This window comes from Oncorhynchus mykiss, chromosome 1 (assembly GCF_013265735.2).
Source record: "Oncorhynchus mykiss isolate Arlee chromosome 1, USDA_OmykA_1.1, whole genome shotgun sequence".
In the NCBI taxonomy this organism is placed as follows: domain Eukaryota; kingdom Metazoa; phylum Chordata; class Actinopteri; order Salmoniformes; family Salmonidae; genus Oncorhynchus; species Oncorhynchus mykiss.
The window spans coordinates 56,863,248-56,875,807 of record NC_048565.1 but is presented as its reverse complement, the minus strand read 5'-3'; the positions used below and the strand labels follow the sequence as shown (position 1 = coordinate 56,875,807).

General features: G+C 41.3%; 1 protein-coding gene across 5 annotated transcripts in view; it reads left to right on the top strand.

The window, feature by feature from the left end:
* Positions 1-2,423: 2,423 nt before the first annotated feature.
* The window catches only part of smoc2 (SPARC related modular calcium binding 2), an 81,764-nt gene continuing 71,627 nt past the window's right edge, over positions 2,424-12,560 (top strand). For 2 of the 5 annotated variants that reach the window (XM_021605735.2, XM_021605723.2), the window contains exon 1: positions 2,452-3,170. In XM_021605735.2, coding sequence (XP_021461410.1) covers positions 3,096-3,170 — 75 coding nt within the window. In that variant the 5' untranslated portion in view covers positions 2,452-3,095. Of the gene's footprint in view, positions 3,171-12,560 lie in introns of all 5 variants that reach the window. The other 3 variants (XM_036980719.1, XM_021605727.2, XM_021605716.2) reach the window with 3 other exon arrangements.

Here is a 12,560-nt window from a genome sequence, read left to right as displayed (position 1 = left end):
TCACCTCTCATTAGATAGCTACTTTGCATAGCTCATTCACCATGGAACACACAAGAGTCCAGGCAAGATGGCTTGCGCCCTCTGAGTGAGATGAAAAAATGGTGCGCCTCGCGACACCTAGCTTACTCTCAGGGGAGAACTGCAAGTCCACCAGAGTGAAACATACACAGTCTCCCGATCTTGCGGGATAGGCATGGTCCCCGAACCTGAAGGCTTAAACCATGAGGGTTCCTGAAGGCTTAAACCGTGAGGGTTCCGGTGGATAGACAAGTCACACAGACAACTAAGACAAACCCTCTGCGCCACAATACTAGTCGGACAAACCGAGTATCGCCCAGTTTTGTACACTGTCAAAAGTAATAAAAAGTAATAAAACGAGGACAAAACCCCCAAAAGATGGCATAAGTCAAACCGAATGGGGGAACAGCAGAGCACCGAGATGGAGAGGTTAGCTAGCTGCATCAAGCTAATGAATAGCTGTGGCTATACTTCTACGCTTATACACTCTAATATAGAGCTCTTACCAAGAAAATCCTCTCGGAATGAGCCGAGAAAAGGAAAAATATGGAAGTAGTGGGGAGGCAGCAATTTAAGGGGGTCACTACCCGATACAGGGGACTAATTTGAAATCCTTACTCGGAATGTATCCTGCCGCACGGAAGAATACCATATTGGAGTGATCCCATATAGTGCTACATAACATATTTTGACATGTTAACGCTGGCAGAGCTGTCTAAGAGGCAAATGAATGGTAGCTAACTGGACTAGAGGAGACTCATCATATTCATAGTCTCTTCTCTGCCCAGCTACTAGTTCAAGTGCATTACATTTGTATAGGTATTGATAGTATACATTCGTATTATTAGATATTAGTTAAAAAATGTATATGTACATTTGAACTCATGTTGCAATGGTCAGGAAGTCCTCTTTAAAATCAAGGTTGTACCGTGGATTTAATTACTTAACTTGCCACCAGGTGGCATGATTGCTTTGAATGTGCACTGACAGGGTAACATTGTTGACATTGTTGCACGGTGACTAGTAACCTATGCAGACATAGGGTTAGACATAGGGGCAGACATAGGGTTACATAGGGTAATGTGCAGACACATTACCCCTTTGGCCATAACCTCTTTTTTGTTATTATTTATTGTGAGTGGTGTAGATGTTTCAACTGGAATTTTAATTTGCATGACTCTTTCCTGTACTCTATGACAGGCCTGTCCACAAGTGGAGGCTGGTGCGAGAAGCAATAGGAGGACGGGCTCATTGTAATGGCTGGAATGGAATAAATGGAACAGAGTGGAATGTGGTTTCCATATGTTTTATGTGTTTGATACAGTTCCTTTTATTCCATTCCAGCCATTACAATGGGCCCGTCCTCCTATAGCTCCCCCCACCAGCCTCCATTGCTGTCAACACAAAAGCACTCCTGAGTCTCTGTACTTTAATGGCCTTAAAACCCACAGTTTCAGATTTTATGGACAATGTTTTATGTTTTTTTTGTATTAGGCTATTAAATTACATTTTTGCTTAGCATAATTTAAAAAAGTTTGCCTCAAATCTTACGTAGGCCTGTTAGGCCAAGCCTATTGGCCATAATATTCCATTCGAAATGATCGGTGCACACTGTGCACTGAGTGTTAAAACTTTGCAAATGTGTCTTTTGCCGAATGCCAACACTATAGGTACTCGACAGTACATTATTTGACTGCCATATGACATTTTTTTGCACGCCCTCGGACACTGGCCTTCTAAGCCCAGCTAGTGAGATTCCACACCCAATTTCGCAGCCCACTGGACCGTTTGCGGTTTGGGTAAACTGTCAGTGAGCTTCCATCCATGGAATCTGGCATGATAGTTCAATATTCCTCATACAAGGCTGCCCAGCTTGGTCTCATAGACTAGACGTAACATAGTGTAAACCCGAGACACTCAAATTAATAGCTAACCCTAACCCTTTAACCTAACTCCTAATCTAAACCCTAACCTTCACAGCCTAACCCCTAGCCTAGCTAACATTAGCCAATATTCGTAATATATCATACATTTTGCGAATCTGTAACACATTGTACATTTCGAAAATGTGTAACATATTGTACGTTTTGCAAATTCGTAACATTAATACAAATTGTAATTCATAACATGTACTAAATGGGTGTCTCGGATTTACATACAGAATAATACAAATGCTCTGAGACCATGCTGGGCAGCCTGACCATCTTTTATTTTAGGTGTCAGAGGGCTCATGATGCGGGTGACCACAGAGCATCAAAGGGGTTTTCCATTCCTTTCGACATGTGGACCTATCCATATCCCTATCTTTTGCGTGTGCGTTAGAGAGAAAGAGAGAGAAAGAGAGAGAGATTGAGTTTTCGAGAGGGAGTTCAAGACTGTACACGCGGCTCACTATATGTTCTGTCCTCTTTCATTACCTTTCATACGCATGCGCTAGTCGCTACTCCATACTCACTACGCCTTTACGCAGTCTGGTCCTCTCTTTACTGAGCGAGGCTCATAACACAGCAGAGGACAAAACAGAAACGGATTCCCTGTTGTGGTTTAGAGGAAAAAAAGAAAAAGAGGGAGAAAGAAAGAAAATAGAACTTTGTTTGCCTTTAGCTACCAGCAGCAGAAAGATAACTTCAAAACGTATAGGCTACCTACCTACCGTCAAGGAACTGCCTGCATCCGATAAGGGATCTAGTCCACATACGAGGAGAGGGAGGGGGTGTGGAGAAAAGTCGAGAGAGAGACAGAGTGTGTGTGTGTGAGAGAGAGAGAGAGAGAGCACTGAGGGAGGGAAAAAGGTCAGGACACAGGGGGCATTTCGCACTGCGATAAATAAGGATAGTATCAGAAGGTTGCAGAAGTAACGGAATTGGCAGAGATAAAAACGTGTGATAAAATAAACGTCTGCCCACAACTTCTTCACAAAGTCAATTGAAAGGAGTACCTTGGTAATTGAATTGAGCGCATTTTCTCAAGAAAAGTATTTGGATACTTAGGACACAGTTGGTTTTGCTGAAGCCGAGACAGTAGGCTGGAGGATCACTTTGGATCGTGCGTAATTTTCATTGAGAGCCACCATCAGGATGCGCGTCTGCCTGCTCTTGGTCCTTCTCTGCCTCCTTTGCGCCGGGCACGCTCAGAAGTTTTCCGCTCTCACGGTAGGTATACTTTTGCCAGAATACTCAGACTTTTTGCAGTCGAGCATTTGTCATATTTGTGTATTGGTTTATTTTGGATATAGCCTTCTTACGCGCAAAATGCACGCTTGGAGCAATGGCTTTATGTGATGGCAATTAAGAAAATACTGTTTTTTCACCAGTTTACGAGCCGCGAAGGATAACATATGGTTCGGATTCTCCACTTGCATATTTTTGAACCCATGAACATAGCCTATTGATTTAAGTGTTGTTTTATCTGGAACTAGATATTTTCCATATTTTTTCATTTTTGTATTTCTTTATTTAGGCCTGTTAATATATATATATATTTATTTATATGTAATCTTTTTAAACTGAAATGATAGGTCCCTCTTAATTTCCGTGCCAAATCATATCCAAATCATCATCCTAAAGTATGACAAAAATGACTGTGTAACTCAATGAAGTAACTTGTAGATGACTTGGACATGATTTGGAAAATTCTAGTTTAGGTACTATTGACTTGCATTGGATTGATGAAATCAATCAACTTACCTTGTTTCGTTAGATTGAGTTAGATCATGTAGATGAGACAGATAACATGTTTAGTTGAGCAAAGGAGGAACAAACTACATTGTAAAAATAGTTATTTTTGATACGAGAGAAGATTAGCTGGTTGTCTGATTACGCTAAATACCTGAACATTGCATATTGTATATACATTAAAACACAGTGTGGTGGTGGTTTTGATTATTATTATTATTTTTACCAGAGCAGTGTTCTCAGGCTTTATGAATGTTAGAGGTACACCAAATATTGACTTGTCCACATGAGTCCATCATTCTAAAATTCGTTTTAGTGAAAAATATCTGGGTATAAGAGTCCATTGTGAAAGCTAGATTACTGCTAACACTTATAGCTAATTTAACGTTATGACTTTCAAAGGTCTGAAATAATTTAGAGAATACTTCAGTTTAACCTTATTGAATCTTTGGGTGAATTTTGTCTGTAACAATTGCATTTTTCGAAGCATTTTTTGTGCAAACGCTGCTCCTTCGTGGAACTCCCTGTCAGCGAAGTCTTTCGTCTTTCGCGCCTGTGCGTTCTCATTGCGAGTGTAAACACATTGGCTAGGGAATAGCTGGCTGGTTGCTTGGCGGGGAAACTCGTTTAAACCTGTTTGAAGGATGATATAAAGTATGTAGGCTAAAAACAGCCTCATAGTCTTGTAGCCTTATTATAGTGGTATTTCGCATGTGCTGCATTCGTTGCCTTTTAGATAGAATAAATAAAACAGGGTTGGGCAAATAAGTTGGAAAAAAAACATGCACATATTCAATATAGGAACAGACAAACTGAAAGAAAATGTATTTTAACCTTGTATTAATTCATTTTCTTTCAGTATGCTCCATAGAATCTAATTATCAATATAATAAAACTAGGCCTATGATATTTTCTTGAAAATGAGGCCTATTGCCTACTCAAACATGATAATTGGCTTTATTTAGCAAGGCACTGTGCAGAATCATTCATATTCAGCACATCATGATTCGTTTTTTAGGATAGGCTAATTATTAGAGATTCTGTACCGCTTTTTGTCAACAGCACACCAAATCTTTACATCGATTTGAGGAATATTAGGCTATAGTGATGTCACCAATAGCCTATGTAAAGTCTGTATCAATAGGCTACCTGTTGCATTTTTGAGATATGAAAAGGAGACAGAAATGTGACTGACCTACACTGTACAGGTAGGAAAGTATCCAGACAATTGTGAGCTGATTGACCATTAGGCTAGGTGTGAATGTTCTGAAGCTTAAAATTCTAATCCATCATGAATACAACAGAAACCCCTTATGAGCCATCAGCGGGACAAAAGTATTGCTCAGTCTATGAGATGGTTCGCTAAAAATGGCAGCACCATTTTATCAAATGTTCATGTTGATATTTTACAGTTTTCATGGGCATACAAATCCAAAATGACAGAGTCACCAACTTGCGTTGTACTTCAATATGCATAGGCCAATAGGACTACTTGTTGGATGCTCATTTGGAATCCAGGTGTTTAGTTAAGCCTAGTGATATTGTCAACCATCATCAGCTCATCCAGATTGTTTTTTTCTTCTGAATGACAGTCAGATGTTGGGATATAGCATGGGGTGCAAAAACAGACAAAGTGTGGCATAACAGTGTTCGGAAGAATGTCCAGAATACTTATGTGTCTAGTTCGCCGCACCTATGAAGACCTTTGCGATCAATGTTGGATTCAATCCAATACCCCTACATTTATGTTGATTATCTGCTATTGTCAGATTGATTTACAGCAGGGTCTAGAAGATTTAACAGAGAAAGCATCAAGGTCTAGGCTACTGTGCCCAATTGCGTAGGATGGGCTGCATACTTTAATCATAGATGCTATTGTTACTTTGTGTCTCTAAAATCACAATGTGACAAAGAGTCTTCTTCAAATTGAAACGACCTTAGCCCTGCCTTTTACCTGATCCAATATTTTTGCATGAACTGTTTATTTTCATACATTTGGTAGCCTATGCTACAAAATATAATATTCTGCCCATATGAACAAATGTATTTTAGGCTACAGCCTAAGGAACAGCTAGCTACCTGATTGAATGAAAAGCAGCAAACAGACACAACATTGTTTCAAATTCTTTAATAAAAGACACATAAACAGCTTGCTTCACAGTTTCCTCGCCACATAGGCCTACAAGGAAACTCAATGTATCTCGGCGAGTTCTTGGGGGTCTGTACGCAGCATTGTACCTTCCACCAAACGTTTTGCTCCTCAAAAAGACACCTAAGAGGAATTTTTGTGTGCATGTATTCCGTCTGGCTAAGTGGCTTGACAGAATCTCTGGGTGCATTCTTTCTGCCAAGCAGTGGCATCTGGGCGCATGTACTCTGTCTGACCTGATAGAATCTCTAGGTGCCATCTCCCTGGGTTTGTAGGGTCTGACAGCTCCAGATGGTAGGAGTGGAGTGATTATCTCTGCTGGCATGTCTCTGTGATGATGATGTGCCTGTTAGCAGCCTGCTCATTGCTCCAGTGCCTGGTCTGCCCAGTGATCCTCTCCAGTTTTGTTGTGCTAGTCACCCAGACAGCAAGCTAGAAGCCAAATATGCAAACATGACTACATCCAACAGCACTGATGACAATGCACTCTTTGGGGATGGGGTCCATGCCTCTCTGCTTTGACTGCCTTACCAGTGCATTTACATTCACAAAGCACTTGTCATTGTTACCACAGGCGAAGCACAGGCCAATCTCAGTTCATCCCCCTCTAGATCTGACTAATGGTCTGAAGCACCATGCACACAAGGCTTCTGGTGAACTCTAAAAACAACCTAATTGCTGTCCCCTCTTAGAGTGTAATGTTAACATGTTCATTGCATCATAACCCAGCAGGGGAAACCCAACAACACTACAGTGCCCATTCCATATTACCCATCAGCCCTTGCATGCTTATGAAGAAAAGAGAGGCAAGAGCACATTTTTGGGTGGATGGAGTTTTTTTTTACGACCGTAATCAAGTGTGCTCACAGTGCTCATCTCTGCTCACTTCTGCTCAGGTAAGAATAATAGAAAGTTGTAGAGACTGGAGGCCGAAGTGGCTGCAGAGGAATGCGCAGTGTCAGAGTCTTGCCTCTGTGATTTAGAGGTTGATGTGGCAGCCGCCGCCCTTAGTGCCACTATTTATGGGCTGTGCGAGGATGCCTTAATATCCAATGGGAAACAAATGGCCATGGGTTGTTAACCTGGAGGTGAGGGGTCAGAGAAGCTCTCTCCTCTGCCTGCACATGGCATTTTGGAATGTGGGAGGAAGCATTGCATTGTGCAGATGAACCTCTCGCTCTGCATTCTCACACACACACTGTGATATACAGTTGAAGTCAAAAGTTTACATACACTTAGGTTGGAGTCATTAAAACTCATTTTTCAACCACTCCACAAATTTCATGTTAACAACTATAGCTTGGCAAGTTGGTTAGGACATCTACTTTCTGCATGACACAAGTACTTTTTTCAAAATTGTTCATAGGCAGATTATTTCACTTATAATTCACTGTATCACAATTCCAGTGGGTCAGAAGTTTACATACACTATGATGACTGTGTCTTTAAACAGCTTGGAAAATTCCAGAAAATATTGTCATGGCTTTAGAAGCTTCTGATAGGCTAAGTGACATCATTTGAGTCATTTGGAGGTGTACCTGTGGATGTATTTTAAGGCCTACCTTCAAACTCAGTGCCTCTTTGCTTGACATCACAGGAAAATCAAAAGAAATCAGCCAAGACCTCAAAAAAATGATGGACCACAAAATTGATGGACCATACAAAATTAGGCATTCGCACATCTGAGCAATCTTTTTTGCAGGTGCATGGCAACAGTTGAACAAGATGAAGGAAACAGGAAACTGTACACTGCTCTTGATAGTATCACTGATATTAATAAGCTTACTTATTGGCCTCACGGCTTTCGTCAGAGCTTTTGTGATTTAAAAAAAATTAGCACCCTTATGTAGACCTAGCCCCACCCACATTCGTTCCACACGTCGAAAGGGGTTGGAGGCAAAGGAAAAACACATAAGTGCTACCAAATATAAAAGCATGAAGGTACCATGTTCATATGGACAAACAATAGTACGCAACTATGGGACAACACCATGGGACAACGCAGCCGTCATACTGCTCAGGAAAGAGCCGTGTTCTGTCTCCTAGAGATGAACGTACTTTGGTGCGAAAAGTGCAAATCAATCCCAGAACAACAGCAAAGGACCTTGTGAAAATGCTGGAGTAAACAGGTACAAAGGTATCTATATTCACAGTAAAACAAGTTCTATATTGACGTAGCCTGAAAGGCCGCTCAGCAAGGAAGAAGCCACTGCTCCAAAACCGCCATAAAAAAGCCAGACTATGGTTTACAACTGCACATGGGGACAAAGATTGTACTTTTTTGGAGAAATGTCCTCTGGTCTGATGAAACAAAAATAGAACTGTTTGGCGATAATGACCATTGTTTTGTTTGGAGGAAAAGGGGGAGGCTTGCAAGCCAAAGAACACCATCCCAACTGTGAAGCACGGGGGTGGCAGCATCATGTTGTGGGGGTGCTTTGCTGCAGGAGGCACTGGTGCACTTCACAAAATAGATGGCATCATGAGGCAGGAAAATGATGTGGATATATTGATGCAACATCTCAAGACATCAGTCAGGAAGTAAAAGCTTGGTCGCAAATGGATCTTCCAAATGGACAATGACCCCAAGCATACTTCCAAAGTTGTGGCAAAATGGCTTAAGGACAACAAAGTCAAGGTATTGGAGTGGTCATCACAAGCCCTAACATCAATCCTATAGATGATTTGTGGGCAGAACTGAAAAAACATGTGCGAGCAAGGAGGCCTACAAACCTGAATCAGTTACTCCAGCTCTGCCTGGAGGATGGGCCAAAATTCACCCAACTTATTGTGGGAAGCTTGTGGAAGGCTACCGGAAACGTTTGACCCAAGTTAAAGAATTTAAAGGCAATTCTACCAAATACCAATTGAGTGTATGTAAACATCTGACCCACTGGGAATGTAATGAAATATATAATAGCTGAAAGAAATAATTATCATTTCTATTATTGTGACATTTCACATTCTTAAAATAAAGTGCTGATCCTAACTGACCTAAGACAGGGAATTATTACTAGGATTAAATGTCAGGAATTGTGAAAACTGAGTTTAAATATACTTGGCTAAGGTGCATGTAAACTTCCGTCATCAACTGTTCTCAGAGACTAGCCGTGCACAAACACATACACACACACTGATATATGTGTGCACTCTGTCCTTGTGGAGGCAGAGGGATGGAGCAGTGTTTGGTGTGTGTGTGTGTTTGTTTTAACATCTCAGCGTTGAGGTAAAAAGTGTTGCGAGTATTATATCTGACTTTTGATTCTAATGGAATGAACACCAGTGGGATTGAAATTGACGCCACCTGCAGTGAATAAATGAAGTGGGGTTTTTGTTACTCCACTGTGTTGAGGTAATTTCTCTGTCAGAGTGAAAAAAACCATGGAAGGGGCCTCATGATCATATTTCCCAGTATCCCTTGCTGCAGGTTGCTATTTATAATTGTTTGTTTTAATATCTATGTTTCTGCATGCATATTGATTGATTAATTGTTCTTATACTACCCAAAGATAACACATTTCTCTTAACATATCCGATCTGTAAGTGGTTGGACTTATTGCATCCATTATTGAGATGGTTGTTCCAGTGTAGATGGTTTAGGTAGTCTCATTTATCCCTTACAAGTTCCAATTGTTGGATATCCTAATATGACTTGCCGATGTGGCCTGCAAACCAAGTGTTTCAGACCACTGTGTTAGGGTAAAACTAGGCTGTATGATATTGTCAAAAAAAGTAATATATTGTCATAAATAATTACATCTTTATGATAAAATATTCACTTAGGCACTCACTTGCTGAAGGTTGCAGGACTGAAAGCTGTGAAATGCAACAATAATGTTTCTGTCACTAGCAAACATGTAATGTGTACTACAAGTACCTCTAAAATTTACTTGAAAGGAACCCTGGGAAATAAATATACAAATAGGCCTTTACACCCTACAGTGTTAAAACAACACCCCAGAATGAGATACTGTAACTCCACAGGTATTCATTGCTTACCACAGAAACATTTGGTAACTATTTGCATGAGCTTTCAGAGATCATATCTTATTATTTAACATTGTTTTAGGTTTTTGATTATTAGGCATTTTATCCCACTTTCACAGCCATTGTTGTGCACTGTGCTCAATCCACTAACAGTAGCCTAAGTGACTTCCGCCGAAGTCGATCTCTCTCCTTGTTCGGGCGGTGTTCGGCGGTCGACGTCACTGGCTTTCTAGCCACCGCTGATCCACTTTTCATTTTCCATTTGTTCTGTCTTTGTCTTATCACACCTGGATTCACTCAAACAATTACTTGTTTATTATTTAACCCTCTGTTCCCCATGTTGTATTTGTGAGTGATTGTTTATTGTTATTGTCAAGCGCTGCACTTTTGTTTTAGACCGTGTTTTGACACTAGTATTTGTTATGTGCTGTCATTTGGTAACCGGTATTAAAGTGAGCCTTTTTATTATACTCCGCTCTCTTGCACCTGACTTTGCCTCCCATATACACGCCAACACTCTTGGGGTGTTAGTTTTTCAACACTTTGAAAAGTATTATTTTAACAACCTTTCTGTCAGTTACATTTACACACTAAGAAAGTATTACAATTAACACTGTGGTTGTTAAAATTCTGAACTCAAATTTGCTGTGTGAGCACGGTGCAGGGGCATGCTCGGGATATGACTATAACAATGAGACAACTTCTACCATGTAGTAAACTATTGCAACACAAAACATTCCCTGGTATGCATATATAATCTACTGGACTCAAGTTGGTGGCTGAGTCTCAGAATTACACTTTATTGGTGAACCGTCATAATAGGACCCTTAGAAAACATAACTGATATTGTATTTAGGCTATATTTGGTCACACAAACAATAACTCATTCATTAAATTAAGCCTTCATAAACCCTTTATAAGGCCTACATAGATGCTTCACATGGTTAATACATGTAAAGAACTTTGTGAGACAATAGATATAACATGGAATGTTGTGGTGTTAGGTTGTGGTCTGGTGAGACAGAGTGGCTTTAATGTTTTGCCTCAGGAGAAATTGATTAATCAGAAGACGTTTGTAGTTCCCTTTAAGTTAGTCAACTTCGGTCAAATACTATGGGGAGTCGCACACTCTCGAAATATGCACCTTGCTGGAAGCCCCGCCTTCCACAGGTGATAAAGCTTGAGGCTCGAATTCATTCCTTCAATTATTCTGTTCTTCACCTCGGTGTGAAACGGAACGATTCACTTTACTAAACAAACAATTGTAACACGAAACTGTCTTACATTGTGTCAACTTAACTGTCCCTTAGTGGTAGAGCATACTATCAAGAACTTTGTTTGTTGAATTTGGCATGGTTCTCATAAGTTTCCTAATCACAAACAATTAGTTATTCTTTGAATAGTTTGGCCTGGCTATAGCAGTAAGTAAGATGGTTAACGCGTCCGAAACAACTAAGGCTAACAAGCTAGTTTGGGTTTGCGACCATGCACAAATTAATTAAAAGATACTCACGTTTGTTGTCTTGTATGTTTTGTCTCGATGAAGGCTCAAGGTCCCACCTCGGTGATTCGGTCCTAAGTAGATTTTTGAGATCAGGCTAGCTAACAAGCGCTGCATAGCATGCTAGCCAGGTTAGCTAACTTGCAGAGGCGAGCTAGCTACTGTCATCTATTCCGGCTTCCTAACGGTGGAATTGCTTGGGTAGCTCTCTTATTTAGTATATGTAGCTAGCGTTCAGTTTCTTGGTTATTCTAAACGGATTGTGCTGCGGTCAAAGAGGCTAGCTAGACTAGAAGCCTCATCATGGTTAAAGTTGGTTAGCGTGCATAACTTCTGGCAAATTAAGTTTACTAGCTTTCCCTCAGCATTAAGGCAATCACATTCCTATTTCCAATTCCTGGAGTTGGAGGGAGTGGAGGAAGTGGGGCTTGCGGGCACCTCCGATGAGAAAGCAGCCTCCGAGCACTTGGCTCGGGTAATCCTCGGAGCGAGGGACCTTAGCACAGGTCTGAGTGACTGGTGAGCCCCTGGACAAAAACATTACTGTGACATCAGTGCCTCCACGTATGGTTACGGCCAAACAGGGTGCTACGTCAACCAATGCCGTAGCCCCTGTGTCCATAAGGGGCCGGGCTTTGTCCAGGCTATACAGTCTCATGGAAACACAACTTAGTTTGGAAGCTTGTCCGTGTTTAAAGCCCCCTGATACTCCCCCCCCCGTTCCATGGTGTTCACCTGGTTCAAAGGGTATATCAATCTCCCAGGGTGAGAGTAATAAATTGGGAGATTCGCTCTCTGTCCACAAGGGGGCACTCTCCCCCATAGGTGGCTCATTACTGGGATTAATAGCTGATTCGTGCCTGTAGCTCACTAGTCCCTATTAGGTGCTTAGTGGTACAGGTAATGGGTTTTATAGGCGATTGGTTTGATTCCTGGGAATTTATTTAGCTTTTTCAGAGCTGTATGACGGGAGGCTCACTGTCTGCTCCAATCAATAGCGCCCATGTGCAATATTTCTGTGGATCATGCGAACAGGAACATCGGGGTACAGGCTACAATTTTCTACGGCGTCATCACGTCCACTGTTCCCAAGGCCTTCGTGCCAATATTGAGGGACCATGTGTTGTTCCGCAAGGAGTGGAGACTTCACCCCTGGGTGTTTGCCCAGATATGGGAGAGGTTTGGCAGGGCCGATGTAGATCTTTACGCATCACGAGAAAACGTGCAGTGT